Source organism: Mytilinidion resinicola (assembly GCF_010093595.1).
Source record: "Mytilinidion resinicola strain CBS 304.34 unplaced genomic scaffold BDZ99scaffold_1, whole genome shotgun sequence".
Classification (NCBI taxonomy): Eukaryota; Fungi; Ascomycota; class Dothideomycetes; order Mytilinidiales; family Mytilinidiaceae; genus Mytilinidion; species Mytilinidion resinicola.
The window spans coordinates 1,528,930-1,548,335 of record NW_022985437.1 but is presented as its reverse complement, the minus strand read 5'-3'; the positions used below and the strand labels follow the sequence as shown (position 1 = coordinate 1,548,335).

Sequence of the window (19,406 nt, the reverse complement as noted above, 5' to 3'; positions counted from 1 at the left end):
CCGGCCGAGTTGTGCAAAGCCTGGCGGCGTGCGACCATCGGGTGGCTGCTTGGCGGAGACGCACCCCGTCTTCACTTCCGAGGGCCTGCCGCACAGGTAGCTCTCCTCCGCATGGCGTATCAACAAGATCGGCAGGTAAGAATGGAGGGTCCCGTAGCCGCAGACAATACGGACGACGCTCGCTTCGAGGGCAGTGATAGGGCAGTGAGTGCCCCAGGCTGGCCAGCTTTCGCCTCTGAATCCCAGCCTTAACCTCCAGGAAGAGCTATCCCTGACTATCCATACCAGCTCGTGGACGGGCCAGCAGGAAGACGCCAGTGAGGCCAGTCTGCCCCGTACCGTCTGAGCTCCCAAGCGCCCATGTCCCACCAGCTCGCACTCCCCGCCGCCCACGGTTGTACGCGGGAGACAGCCTGCGCGGAAATATAAAGACGCCAACTTGTCCTGTCCTGAGCACTTCCGACTCATCCAACTAACCCGCGGCTAGCCCCCGCCCGTCTCATTCTAGCTGCATAGCCTTCTATCACTCTTTTCTCTCGTCTTCACACATTCATTCGTCTCTCCCTTTGGTTCACTACCACCCGTACTCTACTATGTCGTCCGACAAGGACCAGTATTCCATCGACGCGCGCTCTATGCCCGCCGACTACAAAGATGTCAAGAACATCATCGAGGCTAACGGCAATGCCGCCGGCGAAGCTGCCGACCTCTACGGCGACCTGGCTACGGCTGAGGAGTACGGATATGTCGAGCGAGGGTAAGTGCTTTTCCGTCCTTCTGTCTTGTGTGATATCGGATCTAATGCAACCAACAGTCTCAAGTCTCGCCATATCCAGTTTATTGCTCTCGGCGGTACTATTGGAACTGGTTTGTTCTTGGGTATCGGCAGCGCCTTCGCCACTGCTGGCCCTCTCTCCGTGCTGCTTGGCTATACCTTCACCGGCCTCGCTGTCTTCGCCATGATGCAATGTCTTGGTGAGATGGCTACCTGGCTTCCTCTCCCTGGTGCCATTCCTCAGTACTGCTCTCGTTATGTCGACCCGGCCATGGGATTCGCTGTCGGATGGAACAACTGGGTATTGAAGGCCATTTCACGTATGTTTGACAAGGTGCTAATTATCGCTGCAGTACCAATCCGCCATCACGCTTTGCGCCGAAATTGCTGCTGCATCCGTTGTCGTTGAGTTCTGGAACGACCAAATCAGCATAGCTGCTTGGATTTCCGTCATCATCGTCCTCGTCATCTGCTTGAACATCTTCGCCGTCTCCATCTACGGAGAAGCCGAGTTCATCTTCGCCTCGATCAAGATCATTACCATCATTGGCTTGCTTCTGCTCGCCCTCATTCTTGACCTGGGAGGTGGACCAAGCAAAGACCGCATTGGATTCCGCTACTGGAAGAACCCGGGTGCCATGAAGGCATACATTAGCACTGGTGATGCTGGACGCTTCCTCGGCTTGTTCTCTACTCTTGTCAACGCCGCCTTCTCCTACGGTGGTGTCGAGATGGTTGCCGTCGCGGCTGGCGAAGCCACCAACCCCCGAAAAAACATACCCAAAGCTGTTAAGCGCGTCTTCTGGCGCATCCTATTCTTCTACGTCTTGGGCTCCCTTGCGATCGGTGTGCTCGTGCCATCCAACGACAAGAAGCTCTTATCGAAGGAGGCCGGTGCAGCTCGCTCTCCCTGGGTCATCGCCATCTACCGTGCCGGCATCCCTGCCCTTCCCTCCATCATCAACGCCGTCATCCTAACCTCCGCTGCCTCATCCGCCAATGCCTTCCTCTACACCGGCTCGCGTTACCTCTTCGGTGTTGCCCAGAACGGGCAGGCGCCTAAGTTTCTCCTCAAATGTTCCAAAGCGGGCGTACCGTACTACTGTGTCGGCATCACGGCCGCTGTTTCTCTCCTAACCTACATGAGCGTCTCCACGGGTGCCAACGATGTTTTCATCTGGTTCCAAGCCCTCACGACCATCGCTCAACTTTTCACCTGGTGCAGCATCTGCATCGCCTACCTCCGCTTCCGCAGCGCGCTCATTGCTCAGGGCGTCGACCGCAACACCCTCGTCTTCAAGTCCCGCTTCCAGCCCTACACCGCCTGGTTCGCCCTCCTGTACTTTGCCATGATCATCCTCTTCAACGGCTTTGCCGTCTTCACAAAGGGCAACTGGGCCGTGCAAGACTTCATCACCGCCTACATCGGCATCCCGATCTACTTCTTCCTCTACGCCGTGTGGAAGATCTGGAAGCGACCGGGCTTCGTCAAGGCGGCTGAGGCGGATATCTGGAGCGGCAAGGCGGCGTTGGATGCGCAGATCTGGCCGGAGCAGATTCCGAGGAATTTCCTTGAGAAGATCTGGTTCTGGATCTGTTAGACGGGCTCTTCCCACCTGTAGGGGGTTGTGTACATAGGGGACTTGTTCTATGGTGTGGTAGACTTGCAATAAGGAGGGCATGGTTGGAGTTAGGGGATCTGGCGCGCCGCGCGGGGATGAAGCGGTGATGTATGACTAGTTGCTTTTATCTTATGTCGTTTCGAGTGCTTTAGAAATGTGGTTAGCAATGCGATACTGGGAGATGACGAACAGTTGTTATCCTTGTATTGATTTGACGATGGAGTGATTGAACGTCACACACACACACACACACACACACACACACGCACGTGTCTTCCTTTGCTATCGAGACCAGCGAACTGGAGTAGCAGCATGATACCACATCACCCAGTCCAGGCCACCAGATGGGCACTGGTAGTGTATGCAGATAACGGTGGGAAGTCTTCAACCACCCCTATACAATAATTAATCAAGAGTCCGATGAGTTTATTGCTTTGGCACATGGCAGCGAGCATCCGGATGAATTGAATCAGCTGCTCATCCGAACCTACTGCTACATACGATGTATATAATGTTAGCTCATCATGGCAGCATTCAAGAGGCGGCCCATTCCCCCTCCCTCCAAATTGGCCACGCCGCTCTCGCACGAATTTACTCCGCTAATTGTAGAAGCAGTCGGACATCAAAAGAACGGAAAAAAAAAAAAATTCTCTCTCTCTCAAGGAGAAGAGTGTGTAAAAAGATTGAAAGGAATCCAAAAATAAGCGCCTTAGCGATTTCGGAGGATGCGAAGAGGAACGCCTCTCGCATTCTTAAATCTGAAAATACCATGAAGATCATCCTCACGCAGCGGCAAACGAGTGCACGGATACGGATTTCTATGACGAAGGCATTGTAGACTCAAGATTTCGCAGGTTGGTCTTACAGCGGTTCGCCTGCGCAGGAATGCAAGACATTTGATGTGGCTAGCCATCTTTAGTAGCTAGAGCTTCTGCTAGCGAATTCTAATATGAGAATTAGGAAACGCTGCCAATTCGGGCCAGTGTTCGATTCTTGAGGCTATTGTCAGACCTCTAGCAACCATACCAAGTTGCTCCCATAGAGCAGATAGATTATCAGGACTAGCGACCCGGTCAGCCGTCATCGCCGTCGATCTCTTCCTCGCTCGCCAGAACTCGGCATCGTGGACAACTAGTAAACTTGCGAGGCTACCCCACACAGCGTCAACAGGGTGTATGCAGATTGGAAGTGCATCCGCTGCTCCCGGTTTCTATTAGTACTTGAGCCCCACAAACAGCGGCAGGAATGTGTACGGATATTTATGGCAAGGCACTGTAGTGGAAGATCGGAGACAAGGATAACCAAGCCACGCCTTAGGTTCAACCCAATTGGATAAACCCATTTTTGCTGGGCTCGAGTGACCTTTTCTGCCTTTACTATTTGTTCGTCGCTTGGGCTATCATCTTGGTGTGCATTTCTGCGACTGCTGGGATGATAAGAGACTCGATTTCCTGTGCCGGGTCGCCTTCTAGCACCTCTGCTGTCAGCGTGGGCGACTCCACAGACTGCCCCTTTGCTGCCGCGGCCGCTGCTGCTTTACCGATCAAGGCTTCAATGCCGGATATACTCCTCGTGCGCCGGTTGCGAGGAACCCGTATCCATTTCTCGCCATCCATCTCTGACACAAAGACGACTTCCCACTTCCGGGTCATGAGCAGGTTGCCAATGACCAAGTGATGGGCGTATCTCTCGAGCGAGTACTGCGCCTTCTTGACGAGCATCGACGGGTCCGTCTCCAGCTTGAAGCTCACAATCATGCCCTCGGGCGCCCAGCCATCGACCAGCTGCTTGAGGAACTTGGGCACGGGCTCCAGATCGATGATCAGACTGCGGCCCTCAGTGCGCGCCGCCGGCACTTTCCCGCTGGGGAGCCCGTTGGCGCTGCTGTCCGCATTGAACTCCTCCGACGACTGGATCTTGTGCTCGACCATGCGGTCGTGCGGGACGAAGAAGTCGGACACGGCGGCCGCGAGGTAGAACAGCGCGTTCGGCCCCAGCGGCCGCATGAGCTTCGCCACCTCGCGCAGCTCCCATAGGTACTCGGTGATGGTAACGAAGCTTAGGATCAGCAGCTTGTTGTCCCGCTTCGCGGCCGTGTACTGGCGTAGCACGCGCAGCATCTCCGCCTGGTGCTGCTCGTCGACGACGACGCGGCCGTTGTCCTCCTTCATGAAGTCGAGGAAGCTGCGCGTGTTGTGCGAGTAGTGGCGCGAGTAGGGCAGCAGCGAAAACTGGCGGTGCAGGAAGATGACGGCGTAGCCCTCTTCGAGGAAGTATTCGGCGGAGGTGGCGCCGCGCGTGCCGGCGGAGAAGTTGTCGATGTAGCGCACGGTTTGCGACTCGAGGGGCACCGTGGTCCCGCCCGAGGTGACGAGCACGACGCGGCGGCCTTCGTCGGCGTGGCGGTGGATGAATTCGCGCGCGAGGGTGACGTTGGATTGGAGGGACTTGGGCGGTGGGTTGTGGGTGAAGTAGTAGCTTTCGGCGCCCTCGGCGGGGGTTGGGGCGTCCATTGCGAAGTGCTGAGGGGAGGAGTGGCCAATTGGGCTTTGGGAGGATGTATAGGAGCACTAAAAGAGGTCGAGGCTGCGCAGGAGAAGACTGAGGGGAGTCAGTAGATATACCTAGGCAAGGTCCTTGAGCTCGGACAAGCACACTTCTCGGACACCCGCACACCCGGATGGCTCTGGACAGCCAGCGGTAGCCACTGCGAACGTGACGTGAAGAGTAGTGAGATGGGCTGAAGGAACAGGTGGTTGTTCAAGGTCATGTGTTGCGCCTTGCTTCTAGAGCCTCATGGTGGAGCAAGCATGGCGATGGTGCCTCGGTCCGTGATGGCATGACGGTGGAAAACGCCACCAAGCTGAGTTCCTCGTTATCATATATCTTCTACTTCACCTTTCATCCATCAACTCTGCTCACATCAAGTTGATACTCTATTCGATACAACGACGGCGGGTCCGATTCTGTCTGGCTCCATGGCGTACGTAGCAGTACAGTACATTTCGCTTTTGCGCATGCTACCTGAAGTAGAGCAGCGCGCCTAGATGGTGATAACTCTCCAGTGTATCAAGCACAACGGTCAATCCTTTGAAGTCTACTGTTTTCTACGGCACGCTTTTCTACGAGCATGAGGCCACAGTCCACTTCCACGTCTAACGTTGCCTCGTTACTTGCGTGGTGACTTCGATGGCTTGAAACTCGCCTGCAACAGATCCATCGAGGGCTCAAAGGATGGCCTGCTGCCAGATGCTCCGACAGTGTACAGTAAAACCTACTTATAGTGATATAGGGATTTAGTGATATTTTCTATACAGTGATACAAGTCGCCGGATTGTACGATTTGCCTCCTATATCACTAGCTCCCTGCTTAGTATAGTATCATTAAGCCCCTCTCATACAATATCATACTAACTGTGCTTGGTTTTGTAAGGCCCTTTTTTGGGCTGTTTTGGGACAGCCTGGCTTATAAATCACCAACACGTGACCTTGGTAACGGTGATACTCCCTATACAGTGATAGTAGCCCCCTGACCGACCCCTATCACTATACGTAGGTTTTACTGCACTAACAAACATACAAGGTAGCTCTGAAACAAAACAAGGCCGGCGCTGCAGCCTTGTCGACCATGTAACCGTTGTTCTGATCAGCCGAGCTAGAAGTGTCGGAACCAAGTCCGAAGAGAAGTTCGCGACGACGACAGAATGTATAGAGCGGCCAACCGGCGCCTCCTCCTGTGCTGCTCCCAGACTACGGCTACCTGCCAACTTCCAAGTCGATCCAAAAAGCCTCCCTCACTTGATTCGTGAAGAAGCTGCCCGACTACATCCTGACCGACGGTTTGCAGAGTAGGAACCGGGCATCCACAAATGCATGTTTATATCTGGTGAGTCCTACGAACTCGACGTGGCATTGTGCTAGTACTGCATCTCAGCGCCAAATTCTCAACCCATATCGCCTGAGCCGCGACCTGTCATGCTCCAGCCTCTGCGCCTCCGCCCAACCCAGCCCATGAAAGGACGATCAAATCAGACTCTGACGGTGCTAGCTGCTGCGGTTCGAGGTCGGCCCGTCCTCTCCACAAGCCACGCTGTGTCCAGGTTGCCACAGGTCAGGTTGTTCATCGTGTCCGTCCAGCGCTGAGTTCGCTATCGCGGCCACCTAAACGCCCCTCCGCAACCTTGGAATCCGCATTCCGATGCCCGGTACGTCACTCGCAGCATCAACTCGACTGCAATCTGCGCCACAAGCACATCTGCACTATTTGAGTCCCTTGTCACATCTCCACCGCGTAGGACCCTGGATGAAGAGAGCGTGGATGTGGCGGTAACGGGAACTCAATTACGCCGCCGATCATCTGCCCCCATTGCTTTGCTTTGCTTTTGCCCTTTTGATTCGACCAGAGGGTCTGTCCGCTTCAACTTTCCATCTATCACACGAACCGACAATCATCTACGTCGGCCGCATCGAGTCTTTTTTGGCACGATCAAACATCCGAGGCGCATTCTCAATCGCCCGGCCGTTTGATCGAGACTCCGCCCCAGGTCTCGTCATGTATCAATCCCCAAATCCGCTATCGCACGGAAAGATTGCGATTCCTCGTCTCATAGCGCCCAAATCAGCCAGCAGCGGGGGTACTGGAAGCAAAATATCCAAGGCCGATCGATCTCGCACCGAACTAGCTTGTGTAAACTGTCGTAGGAGGAAGGTCAAGTGCAGCGGTGACTTACCCAAGTGCGAGTATTGCACGAAATTAGACATCGTCTGCAAATATCCGCCACCACGTCGAGACAAGCTGCATGTGTTTGTCTTCTCTCGCGCCTCTTGACTGATTCAGACTAACCAGGCGTTAGGGCCACGAGTCAGCTAGAAGGGGCTCTTAGTCTTCTAGAAGACTTGAAGCCTCGTCAAAGCTCTAAAGATCAAGAGAGAATTCAAGCTATTCTCAATGTACGATTGCATACCATTCCCGAGGACTCCTTAGCTTGCTAATATGGTCCAGGTTGCCGAAGCTGAGGAAGAGCTCCAAATCATTTCGCCGCCCAACAAAAGGACGAAGCTATCATCCCCGACGACTGACACAAACGCTCTCGAAAGACTAGTGAATGATGACAAGCGCGGAGAATCCATGATCACGGCTGATGCAGGCTCAAACGAGTCTTTGGACGTACTAGAGGAAGATTTGATACGCGATGCAAAATCAAGGGCCACTGGTTTCATCGGCAAGTCATCGGTAATCCAGTGGATCCGGCGCCTCAAATTACAAATTGACCTAAAAGATAAAGGACTCAGCACTCAAGTTCCCCGCACGTTCGGCCCTCCAGGCGACGACGATGTATCTTCTGCCGCGAGAGTCACAGCTGGACGCTTGCGTCGCAGCGCGTATTCTGGCGACGCTCAAGAATCAATCAGCCAGTCAACCTACTTCATGGACGATGTGTCCGTTGACATAGCTATTGAGGACCCTTTCTATCTACCTGCACCACATTTGGCCAAGCATCTCTACTCCTGTTATATGGAAACTGTTCATCAATCTTTCCCAATCCTGTCGAAAAATGAAATCGACTTGGACTTCAACTCTATCTTTAGCGAGTCAGCCCAACAGAACCGAAATTCATTCAAGATGCTGGCCACACTCAATCTGGTATTTGCAATTGGCGCCAAGTTCTCCTATCTAGCCAATGGCGATCAATATGTCGGCGAGCATGACCATTTGAGATATAGTACCAAGGCTCGCAAGCTTGGTATTACTGAAAGCACATTCATCGCTCATCCAGACCTGGAACGCGTTCGAATCTTGGGTCTACTTAGCTTTTACCTCTTCTCAATCGGACAGGTATCTCGGTATGTAACTGACACTGCAGTCAGAATCACTGTTACTAATATTCTTGTAGATCGTCCAACACTATGGGTAAGTTCAGAGACCCAATGATATTCGAAGGCATCAAAATTATTTGACTCACTACTTAACTAAAATTTAGGTCTTACTGTTCGCCTTGCTTACACTCTCGGATTACACGTCAGAAATGAAGACCCTGTGACGGATGTTAGAATAAAAGAAGCCAGAGTCCGGGTTTGGTGGTCCCTATATACCTTAGAACGCCTCATATGCACCATATCCGGTCGTCCGAGCGTGATCGCAGATGAAGACTGCTCTATCTTCCTTCCAGTGCCGCTTGATGAGAGCAGGATGGACGACGACGATGGAATGGAACTACTGCAAGAATGGTTCGATCAGCACAGCATAGGGGGCCCACACTCAACACTGACCGCAATGGCACATCCGAAGAGTTTGTACTCCCTAGTCTATATACACTAACTCAACTTACACCTCGCAGGCATCTTTTTCCGTGCAACAACGCAGGTGTCTGTTATCACCCACAAGGCCGTAAGGCACCTCTACTCGGCGAACACCGTGACCAAGTCCTGGGAGGACATGCAAAACACCATGAAGCATCTAAAAGATGAGCTGGACTACTGGGCTAAGAACCTACCGCAACCTTTTACCGCTGATCCTTTCAGGGTTGGAGCCGAATTCCAGCGCGAGACTCGAATACTGACATTGATGTACTGGAGTGCATTCATAATCATCACTCGACCCTGTGTCTGTCGGCTCGACATCCGCATTGAGAATCAAACCGAGCAGTCGGACAAGTTCAACCAGTACGCTGCATCTCTGTGCATATTAGCGGCCAAGCAGATTGCAAACCTTTTTCCTAAACACGTCGATCCCACATTCCCGTATAAAAATGGCCCTTGGTGGTTTGTGGTTCACAACATGATGCAAGCAGTCACCATTTTTCTCTTGGAGCTGTACCACCGCACTCACCACGCCCCTGGCGCAGGGGAAAAGAAAGACATCCTGCAGCACCTCCAAAAGCTCATCCGATGGCTCAAGGCCATGGGCCCCAACGACCCGCTCGCCTACCGCGGATATAGGCTCGTCGTTGTTGTTGTTCAGAACCTAGCACCACAGCTGGATATGACAGTTGCTGATATGCTGGATGTGGGACAAGAGGAGGAGGCGGCCAATGCCGCCGAGAACATCTTCCAAGACATGATCACCAATGCCGGCGGTATCGAGAACCTGTTTCCAGACCCGCTTTCCGAAATGCAGAGTCACTCTGGCTACGTGCAGCCTGGGTTTGAATTTCTGCAGTTCGACACGCCATTTGACGCGCCGGGGTTTGAACCGCGGCCTTTTGGTGCCACGAGTCCCGTATTTGATGTCCAGGCTCAATTCATGGACCCTCGAAACATGCGGCAGGATTTTGGCCACATGTTTAGCGGACAGAACCAAACGCCCGGAACCGTTGCGGTCAGCGAAGGAACCCAAGTGCCATCAGACTACTTTCGGGAATATCCGGGATTTCTTTTCCAGGGGAACCAAGGTAATCAGGGTAATCAAGGGCGCTGATATCAATCCTGGAGCGTCTTAAACTTCTACCTTTCCCAGCCGCGTTATCAGGCTCGTCTAAGTCCTACTACTACCAATACACTTATTAACGTTTTGATTCATACCCTCTGGTTTACAACATTGCAGTCCGCCGACCCTCCAAGTCGCCGCCTCCTTATATATATGACCTCTTAACGTCCACAGTCGCGACATTCACGAATTCAGTTCTTTGCCTATTCCACACACCTCGATCAAGCTTTTGATACCCTCTTCATTACCTCCCTACTTCACCAGGCGTGTCTCAGATAGCTTTGTATATTCGTAACCGCAATATCAAACTCCCCTAGTTCTTACTCTACCTCCTCACCCACCTCAATTAGGCGCCTTGCTCTTGACACCATCTTCATCTCCCCACTTACCCAGGGCTATCTCAGAGCGCTCTATACAGCTACATCCAAGATATCAGCATCGCTCGCCTTTTCACTATCTTCCACGCGCCTCACTCACGCCCCCCAAGCTCATGACATCCCTATTTAACTTCTTCCACGGGTCGGAAACACCTCTGACAGCGCGCTATAGAACTAGAAGAATAGGGAAGACTCACCACGTAAGGTCCACGCCCTGCAGTCTCCAGTGTAGTCGGAGGGGCCCTGGAAGAAAAGCGAGTACGTGCTCCTTAAAACTCCACGCCCTGTAATTTCAAACTCACTCACAGGGCGAGCTATACGATGGATCACTCAGGATTCTCAAAGCAACATAACACCTAACGCGAATCAACAAAGGGTATATCTAGGTATCGAGCCCAGTATCGCATTGAAGCTGCCACGGATCGGCCCAAGCCGCACTACCTAGCTCTCTACCACCACCGCCGCCTAGTCCGTAGAAGGAGGTATAGCACCTATGCTACATCTTGAAGCAGCCCAGTATCTGCCTGCACCTCAGCGGATCCTACAAGATCCCCAGCTCGCCGAACCCCCTAACGATATCTTTGTCTACACGCTCCAGCCACTCCTGCTGGAACTGCTGCATCCCTCCGGCTGCCTGGATAGCCGCCTGCAGATGCTCTCGCAGGAAAGAGATTAGGTTGATGCGGTGCACGGGGTCCGAGTAGATCAGGTCGCGGCGGCGCACGTCTTCAGGGGCTTCGGGGTCGTTGGGCAGTGTGTTGGCGGCGGGCTGGTCGTCCCAGAGGAGGAAGCTAGTACATTGATTAGCAAGTCGATTCTTCGCGGAGGTCTTGAAAAATAGGGGGGAAACTGGTGGGTTGACATGGAAATGAAATGAAATGAAATCAACATACTCTTTCGACTTATCCTCATCCTCGTCCGTCAGCTCCCTCACAACATCCGTCCACACAGCCATCAAGCTTTGCAGTCGGCCTAAGATCCACGGCTGTCCCGTTTCTAGCAGCCGCGTCAGCGTCAGGCAGGTCAGTTTCCGGTTCGGCGGATCGCCCATGTTCTCGACGTGGCTGAACCACTCTTCCAGCAGCCAGTCTAGCGTGGGTTCTAGCCCGCCGCCGACCGTGGCGACCGCCTCGACGAGGACGCGAGGGGATGCTAGTCCGATGCGGGCGAGGACGGAGAGGTAGTCTGTCTCCACGACGCCGTCGACGGCATGGTCGGGGACTTGTCTGTTGGGACCATGGGATTGGTGCGCGTGCCAGGCGCCGTTCAGACCTTCCATGACTTTGGCGAAGAAGCCAGACGTTATAATGTCGCCGACGAGGAACTGAACTGCGTTTTCGCCGCCGAAGCCGTCTGCGCCACGGACGAAGAGTTCCATGAGATGGGTGACGGTCCCATTGGCGTCGGGCTTCAGACTACCGAGTAAGGAGGTGAGCTCATTCAGGAGAGGTCTCCGGAAGGAGTCCGCCAGAACAGAAGCTGGAGCGAGGAGAAGATATGCCTCGGTGATCTCGAGGACTTTTCGGAGAATATCCGTACCTTGGTCGTAGAGAGGCAGCAAGTGTGGAAGGAGTTCTAAAAGCTCTGGGGGAGTCGGCTCTGGGGCAGATGGCGTCTGGGCTAGAATAGAGGACCAGAGATCAAGGGCGTCTTCAAGAAGATAAACTTGGGTATCGGAATTCGGATCGATCGCATTGCGGATTATGGGGAGGAAAGACGAGTGGTACTTGCGCGAGTCGGCCTTCATAGCGTTGGTGAGGCGGCAGAGCATGGTCAGAATTGCTTGCTTCATGAGATGTTCTTCACCAGACTGCTCCCAGAGTGGGGGCAATAAGGAGATGATGTTATCAGCATATGGTGTGATCTACTTTTGATTAGCTATAAAATGACTGGCACCTTCAGATTGGCTTACGTTGTGTTCCAGACGCTCCACGATACTACTAATTGTATTGAGTAGAGCCATTTTGGTTTCGGGGAGCTCGACCTCTGTGATCAAGGCCATCAATCGACTCAGCGTATCTGGGGCATAGGGGAGGAAATTGACTGCTTTAAACTCCCACTCATCGGCAATGTTTTTGAGCTGCCTTCCAGCAGTGATACGAACCACTTGGTCGTTAAGTGGATCGCTCTTGTCCAGCAGGTGCTGGAATATCTGATAGACCAGGGGCTTATTCTGATCAGACACTTTGACGGAGATCCAGTGGCCAATGAGTATCGAAATGCGTCGACGGAGGATATTGTAGCCTGGTTTCTGCTTCTGAATCTCTGGAATCAGCGTCGACGATATGAATGCGTCGAAATCTAGTTGGTCATGTAATACATCTGCTGCAAGACCAACAGCGGTGTAAACGGAGTCTTTGAAGAGGATGTTCTCATTGTCAGGAGCTGGGAACAAGTTAGTGACCGCTTCTTTTGGTGGTTATGAGTGCGAACTCACTGGCCACAGAATAGAAGACCTGTAAGAGTGGTTGAATAAGTATATCTTTGAAATTTTTGGCCAAGTCTAAGAAGAGTTTCTCTGAGCATAGCCTTATCGAGAATTCGTAGTCCTCTCCTCCTTCCTCCATCTTTTCCCATTCATCTGGCTCCTCTTCCCACATTCGTAGATCACTGGGACGGAACACGAAGTATCGAGAGACGATAACAGACATCATGTCTCTCACAAGCTCTTCGGTGAAAAGCTCAGTCTTCACATATTGTATGGCATGCGTTCTCTCCTCTTTTTCTTGGGGATGCCTGTATCTGAATACTTGAGCTGGATAGAAGACCATTTTCAGGCAAGCCCGAATGAGCAGAAGTCCTTTCAAGGCGAGACGCTCGAGCAGTGGAGGCTCATCTAGCTCGTCGCCGTCAGTTCCGATCTTACTAATGTCCGGCGATTTGGAGCCATATGTTTCTCCTAGTTTGGAGATGAGGCCCCAGTAATCGCGGACCAGGTTAAGCGTATCTGGTAGTAGCACAAATGCTTGTGGATGAACTTGCGCCATCTCCAGATGCAACTTGGATAGTTGCATAAGATGCTTCTCTACGAGCTCCTGGACGTCTGGGGACAGGGGTGAGTTTTCGTGTGTCGCGATTGTCAAGAAATCACCGAATTGAGCGCGAATGACGCCCCAGAATTCTGGTACGTCTGAATCTCTGTTGGGAAACTCGTAGCCTGTAGTTAGTAGGCGGCGGATAAGCTTGATAGCGAGCAGGCTGTGCTCAATATCTTCTAGGGCACCGCCCTCATCATCCCCTCCATCTTGTAGAAATGCCTGCCATCTCTGTACTTTCTGAACGTAGACCTGGCCAAGGACCGAGAAGATCTCAGGCGTTACGGACTGGAGATTTGCTCGTGTCCTCATCAGGCGCCCAGTCGATAGCTCTTTGATGATGTGGAGTAGTATGAGTAGTGCTCGTGGTAGGTAGAGTCGGTTTGCGCCGGGAAGGGAAGCGGACCGGAGAATTTGTATGATGCTCGTGATCGCGTCTGGCCTGAAGAGAAGTCAGAATTGGAAATCTCGAATAGGAGAGAGGACATACCACTCGTTGGGGTATTCGAATCTCGCGATTTTGGCAACGACTAATGCATTTTGCAGAGCCAAACGCTGGTCTGCCTCGTTGATGCCGCTTTGAAGGAGCCGTGTTCGTATGACAGCCTTGTCTTCTTTGGATATCGCACTTGAGTTTGTTAGTCTGGAAAGAGGATACAGGTGGCACTCTTCCGTACTTGGAGGCTGTTTTGCGCCAATATTTGTCGATCCCGATCTTGAGCTGGATAATAGCCAGATAGCGGATGTCCTTGGGCAAGAAGCTATCCATAAACACAGTCTAGACACTAGTTAGTGTATTCTGTAGAGCTTCGGGCTCATACAAAGGCATACCTGCAACAGCGGATAGAATCCTCTCTTGGTCTCCCATGTCTGTAGTTGTTTAGTGCCGGTCTGGATTTGCTGGGGGTTATTAGAAGCAGCTGATTTCAGCACCAGGAAGAGGATCCCTTCAGTCAGCGGGTTGGCCTCGCCCGGGACCTCAATGAGGCCCTCAACCTCCATGGTTGTCTACGTCGGGGGGGTTTAGGCTTCAAGATGGAGGGCTCCAAGCCAGGCAGAGTCGAGGATCGCGGCCACGGCGGATGTGATGGACATGGCAAGCACAGAAGCTGGACAGACGTCTCTTTTGGCCGGTGAATAATGTGGTGAAGGTGGGGCAGCTTTGGATGTTGACGAGGAGGCACCTGGTGTTTCAGATATTGCCCCGCCACGTCCAACGTCGCACGCGCCACACTTGAGGCGGTAGGGCTGGTTCGCGGAGGGCCTTCACGTGCCAAAGAGTGGTTCCGTCTGAGGTTCACGACTGCACCATGCATTCGAGACGCAGTCGTTCTAACCGCGCCTTGGAGAAATACACACCCCCACCATTGTAGAGGTCAGAAACGTGCGTGCAGTTCTATACTTTTTCCACCTGGTCTACCCCGTATTTACGACTCTCCACCACAAGCTCCTTGCTTTACCTCGGCCTGGTTGCATCGCCAGGATATTCAATTCTCCACGCCCATACACCTCGCCGCCCCCCCGTTACCTCTCGCACCCCGTCACAAATGCGCCCCAGATGCCCTCCGCCGACTTCGCCGCCGCTCAGGAGCGCATTGCCGCTCGCCGCGCCCAACGCGACTCGGACGCAAGAGCACGCGCCGCTGCTCAGAATGCTGCCAACGCCTCGACGGTAGCGCGACTGCCATATCCCTTCAATAGACTGGGAAACGCGGGACTGAGTGTGTGGGATGCCATTAGTGGACGGGAGGGGACGAGACCGGCATTTAGGGTTGGCCAGGTGGATGCCGAACTCCTCGACGACGAGCTGCTAGAACTACTGAAGGGCCAGGTTGGCGAGGGCCTAAAGTATCTGGGTGTACGTGTGAGCCCTGGAAACCCCGATGTTTCTTTGCTGACCCCTCCAGTCCCATATCACAGACACCTACTCCCCCGAAATCCTCCTCGCCCTCCGCGCCATCCTCTTCAAACTCTCTATATGGGACCACAACGCCTCCTACGGTGCTCTCCTCCAAGGCCTACGCTATTCTGATGCCCGGTCGAACTTGCCCTCACGTCCACCCCCAGAACCATGGCAGAAGGTCGTCTACGGCCTCACCAGCGTCGGTGGCCGGTACGTGTGGACGAAGTGGGAAGAGCACCTTCTCGCCCTTTCTGAGGACTACACCCACGAATCTACACCGCAGTTCCGGCTCCTCACCCGAATAACTGAGCTCACAAACTCGGCCCACGACGCCGCAAGCTTGATATCTTTCCTTGTGTTCCTCACAAACGGCCGGTACCGCACAATACTAGACCGTATTCTACGGCTACGGCTGACGCCGACATCCCACGCTACATCCCGCGAAGTCTCATTCGAGTACCTCAACCGCCAACTCGTGTGGCATGCCTTCACTGAGTTCTTACTCTTCCTACTCCCCTTGGTGGGGATATCCCGCTGGCGTCGTATCCTCGCCCGCGGATTCAGGAAAGCAAAACTACTCTTCCTGTCAACTATTGGCCGGAGTCCTTCGTCCTCCTCTGACCCTGATGCTGAGAAAGCTGGAGGCGAATTGGGATTCCTCCCCCAGCGCACCTGCGCCATCTGCTATCGAGACCAGAATCCGATCAATGCGAATGAGGCGGATATCATGGCGGCGAGTGCCGGCGGCGGCGGTGTGGTGGGCTCTGCAGCGACAGATATCACAAACCCGTACGAGGCGGTGCCGTGCGGGTGCGTCTACTGCTTCGCGTGTCTGGCGCAGCGGGTGGCAAATGAAGAGGGCGAGGGCTGGACGTGTCTGAGGTGCGGAGAAGTGATTAAAGAGTGCAAGCCCTGGAACGGAGACGTGCTAGAGGAGCGTACGGGCTCCAGGGGCTCAAGTGGCGGGAATGGCAAGACTGTTGGATTCGCCGCAGATGGAGAGGAAGAGGAGGAGCTGAGAGAGGTGGATCCGGTTCCGGAGGCCGATGAGCTGGAGAAAGGGGTCGTGGCTTCGACGTCAATGGTGGAATCTGAGACCCAACGTGGTCTCGATGGGAGTCAACGACTGAGTGAGAGCTTTGCCCTGAACGAGAGTGAGGAGTGGGGGCAGAACGGCATGGGCAATGATAGCTCCGATGAGCAGAGTGAGGAGTATGATGAAGATGAAGAGGAGGAGGGAAACGATGAAGGATATGAGGATTAGATGAGACGTCTCGGAATCTCTCGTCCGTCTACTCGATCTAGGCGCAGTTGGTTTGAATACAAGAAGAATATCACGCTCGCCATATGCGTTCCTTGAAACAAATCTATTGAGGTTAACCACCGATTTCCTTATTACGTCATGGCTCTATCGCATATATCCAACACCAACTCCAATCACCTTTCCTCCTGCCCATCCGCCGTCCTCGCCGGTTTCCACTCAAAATGGTGCTTCCCCTCTGTGGGTCCCCTGATCCCCTCCTCCCCCTTCCTATCAAACATATGCGCCCCAAAATAGTCCAGCTCCGCCTCATAAAAGCTTGTCGGCAGATTCGTCCCCGTCGCAATCTTGAAATACTCCAAACTCGCACTCAGCGTCGGAATAACCTGATCCGACTCCACCCCCTTGGCTACCACTTTCCGTAGACTACCCATGCATTTCCGGATGTCTTTCACCACGCGGTCATTGAACAGGAGGTTAATGTACTTGGGGGTTTCGGAATCGAGGACGGGCGCGAGCAGCTCTTCCGAGATGTAGTCGGCTTGGATGATGCAGCCAGCCTTCCAGATCTGGAGCACGGCAGCGTAGTCGATATTCCACTCATGTTTTTTGTTCGCAGCATCGATATCGGTAAGGCCTTGGATATAGCTCGCCAGACATGTCGCGAATGTCGCTTTCCTAAGATCTTCCACAAACACCTCTTTCTGTCCTTTCTCAAGCTCCAACTTCCTCGGCGGCCATCCCCCTCCCGCAACCTTCTTCGCTTTCTCCCTGTCTCCCAGATACGCCGACGCCAACCGGAACGCATGCGCCACATTCAGCGTCGGCGCGGGCACATGCAGCTCAATCGCCTCCGTATTCGACCAGATCCCCGTCCCCTCTTCGCCCGTGATATCCTGCACGACCTTATCCGCAACCGTCGGCAGGACAAGCTCCTTCTTGTTATCGCGCTTGTGCGCCAGATCCGCGCCGATGGCGATGAGGAACGTGCCCCTGAACTCACCCTTCTCGTTCCACTTCTTAAGCACGTTTCCTATTTCCTCAATGCCCATGCCCATGGCACGCATCACGCCCCACGCTTCGGAGATGGCGCTCATCATGCCGTGCTCGATGCCGTTGTGAACGGTCTTGACGTAGTGGCCTGATCCGCCTTTTCCTACGGCGCCGACGCAGCTTCGTCCGGTCTTGTCCTTCGCGGCGACCCGCTCTAGTAGTGGCATGACGGTGCGGAGGGCTTCTTCATCGCCGCCTGGACACATGGAGGGGCCTTGACGAGCGGCTTGGTAGCCGCCGCTGACGCCGATGCCGAGATAGTGGATTCCGGTGGAGCGGCATTTGTGCTGTCGACGCTCGGTGTTTGCGAAGTGCTCGTTGCCGCAGTCGAGAATGATGTCGTTGGATGTTAGGTACGGTGTCAAACCTTCGAGGACTTTGTCGCCGACGTCGCCGTGGGGGAGGCTGAAGATTAGGAGCTTGGGGGAGCTGAGCGAGGCGCAGAGGGATTTGTAGTCCCCGCCTAGTACATGATCAGGTTGTACTAGCTAGATAGAAGCATTATAAAGTCCTACCTTTGAACTTCTTCAGCTTCCCGCCCAGTCCCTCCTCTTCCGCTCGATTGAGGACTTTGTCCATGGCCTCCTCGGATGGATCCGATATACTGACCTCCAGCCCATTCTCGGCGAACAGAAGGGACATGCCGCCTCCCATACTGCCGCACCCAATCATTGCAATCTATATGCAAGGCATTCGTTAGTAGTTGCCCATGGCAAATTACGAGACACCCGGAGCTTTTCGCAATCCAAGAATCGACTCACCTTATCAATATTCATGTTGCCCAAATTCGCCTCGCCACTCGTCCCGCCTTTCATCAATCCGAAAGCGTCAAACGCGATAAGAGCAGAAGAAACAAGAATAGTCAAGTAGAGGTAAGCAAGAGATGAGAACGGAGGAAGGGAGGGATCCGAACTGAGGAACAGCTCCATTGCCAGACGGAGAACGTCTGCAGAGAAAGAATGTAGACTCAACTAGCTTCTAAGCGGCAAGAACAGACCCTTGGAGCTTCTCGGTAGGTGACTGGTAATGATGGAAATAGCTCTAGATTCTGCCTTGGTGTTCCAGTGGCTTCGTACCTAGGTAAGCGTGACGTCGGCAAGCATCATACTAAGCTTTTCGGGATCCGCGGATGTGCATGTCGTGCCCCAGGTGGGGTTAACGACACTGGCATGCCGGGGAAGAACTCGCGAAACAAAATGAATATACTCCGGCTATGCTTTAGGCGAACAGATGCCAGGGCATATACGATGACTCTTGTCAGGACGTTGAATTAGGCTTCAGGCCAATTTTACAGCTCGAAGCAATGATATGACACCAGTGAGTATTGGTCTTCAATTGATGATTTATGTCGAGTATCTTTCGAGGTTTGTATTGCATAGGTATATAGACAGCTTACGCCGAATTCCATAGCTACCTCTCCTTTTTCATGTTGGGTGACTAAGTCTTGTGAAACGATACAAGGGTACATTAGCATGGGCAACGGGCTTCAATTCGCGGGTATTTCATGACCATGGCGGATGTTAATGGCCCCTTGTAGCCCAAGGAATTACCTTGAGCCTGGTACTGTGGAAACATACCGACATGAACATCTGAAACACGGGGATGAGGACCTGGTAAGGAGTGGGTACGAAACACGTCGATCAGTTGCAAACGTTATCGCGACCGTCATGACTGAATCGCAGTCCAAAGCGGTGCAATAGGGAGGAGACCAGAAGGCTGGGTTAAAGCTACCGTCTTGATCGTACAACCGAAGACTGTGGTACCTTGCAGTCAGAGCGAATAGCATGAATTGTCGGTACTTCTTGTGCAAGTAATAAGACAATGGTCGAGGATTGTGAACCTCGAGTCAGCTAGCCAATGAAGCTGAGGTAGCGGTCGGTTTTTGGGGATTATCGGAGGGCACATACAAACTATCAAGGCTGTCCATCTGACTCGGTCAAGGCTACCGAAGACG

The 19,406-nt window shown here is 53.3% G+C and overlaps 6 protein-coding genes across 6 annotated transcripts; 3 read left to right on the top strand and 3 right to left on the bottom strand.

Moving 5' to 3' along the window:
• Positions 1-635: 635 nt before the first annotated feature.
• On the top strand, positions 636-2,376 carry BDZ99DRAFT_431369 (uncharacterized protein; the record flags this gene model as incomplete). Its single annotated transcript, XM_033717286.1, has 3 exons — positions 636-757; positions 815-1,076; positions 1,129-2,376. The coding sequence occupies 3 exons, from the start codon at positions 636-638 to the stop codon at positions 2,374-2,376; spliced, it is 1,632 nt and encodes a 543-aa protein (XP_033584293.1).
• Positions 2,377-3,773: 1,397 nt separating this feature from the next.
• BDZ99DRAFT_484233 (phosphopantothenate-cysteine ligase-like protein) lies at positions 3,774-4,910 on the bottom strand (the record flags this gene model as incomplete). Its single annotated transcript, XM_033722628.1, has 1 exon — positions 3,774-4,910. One exon carries the CDS (start codon positions 4,908-4,910, stop codon positions 3,774-3,776), a length of 1,137 nt encoding a protein of 378 aa, XP_033584292.1.
• A 2,009-nt stretch (positions 4,911-6,919) lies between these two features.
• BDZ99DRAFT_565093 (uncharacterized protein) lies at positions 6,920-10,138 on the top strand. Its single transcript, XM_033727437.1, has 6 exons — positions 6,920-7,200; positions 7,251-7,347; positions 7,400-8,241; positions 8,292-8,308; positions 8,379-8,687; positions 8,736-10,138. The coding sequence occupies exons 1-6, from the start codon at positions 6,950-6,952 to the stop codon at positions 9,812-9,814; spliced, it is 2,595 nt and encodes an 864-aa protein (XP_033584291.1). The 5' UTR covers positions 6,920-6,949; the 3' UTR covers positions 9,815-10,138.
• Positions 10,139-10,545: 407 nt separating this feature from the next.
• Positions 10,546-14,237, bottom strand: BDZ99DRAFT_529769 (ARM repeat-containing protein; the record flags this gene model as incomplete). Its single annotated transcript, XM_033726410.1, has 7 exons — positions 10,546-10,991; positions 11,094-12,064; positions 12,113-12,585; positions 12,638-13,677; positions 13,726-13,863; positions 13,913-14,013; positions 14,067-14,237. The coding sequence occupies 7 exons, from the start codon at positions 14,235-14,237 to the stop codon at positions 10,742-10,744; spliced, it is 3,144 nt and encodes a 1,047-aa protein (XP_033584290.1). The 3' UTR covers positions 10,546-10,741.
• Positions 14,238-14,583: 346 nt separating this feature from the next.
• Positions 14,584-16,615, top strand: BDZ99DRAFT_565091 (uncharacterized protein). The gene is made up of 2 exons (XM_033727436.1): positions 14,584-15,093; positions 15,143-16,615. The coding sequence occupies exons 1-2, from the start codon at positions 14,794-14,796 to the stop codon at positions 16,400-16,402; spliced, it is 1,560 nt and encodes a 519-aa protein (XP_033584289.1). The 5' UTR covers positions 14,584-14,793; the 3' UTR covers positions 16,403-16,615.
• On the bottom strand, positions 16,576-18,228 carry BDZ99DRAFT_470345 (6-phosphogluconate dehydrogenase-like protein; the record flags this gene model as incomplete). The annotated part of the gene is made up of 3 exons (XM_033721623.1): positions 16,576-17,915; positions 17,968-18,130; positions 18,214-18,228. 3 exons carry the CDS (start codon positions 18,226-18,228, stop codon positions 16,576-16,578), a joined length of 1,518 nt encoding a protein of 505 aa, XP_033584288.1.
• Positions 18,229-19,406: the final 1,178 nt, after the last annotated feature.

What these genes read in the sequence shown, in the direction of transcription:
- BDZ99DRAFT_565093 (XM_033727437.1), top strand. Translation starts at nt 6,950, where the DNA reads ATGTATCAATCCCCAAATCCGCTATCGCACGGAAAGATTGCGATTCCT. An exon ending in GAATTCAAGCTATTCTCAAT is followed by an intron (nt 7,348 to 7,399) that starts GTACGATTGCAT and finishes AATATGGTCCAG; the next exon opens with GTTGCCGAAGCTGAGGAAGA. An exon ending in CGCAATGGCACATCCGAAGA is followed by an intron (nt 8,688 to 8,735) that starts GTTTGTACTCCC and finishes TACACCTCGCAG; the next exon opens with GCATCTTTTTCCGTGCAACA.
- BDZ99DRAFT_565091 (XM_033727436.1), top strand. Translation starts at nt 14,794, where the DNA reads ATGCCCTCCGCCGACTTCGCCGCCGCTCAGGAGCGCATTGCCGCTCGC. An exon ending in AGGGCCTAAAGTATCTGGGT is followed by an intron (nt 15,094 to 15,142) that starts GTACGTGTGAGC and finishes TGACCCCTCCAG; the next exon opens with TCCCATATCACAGACACCTA.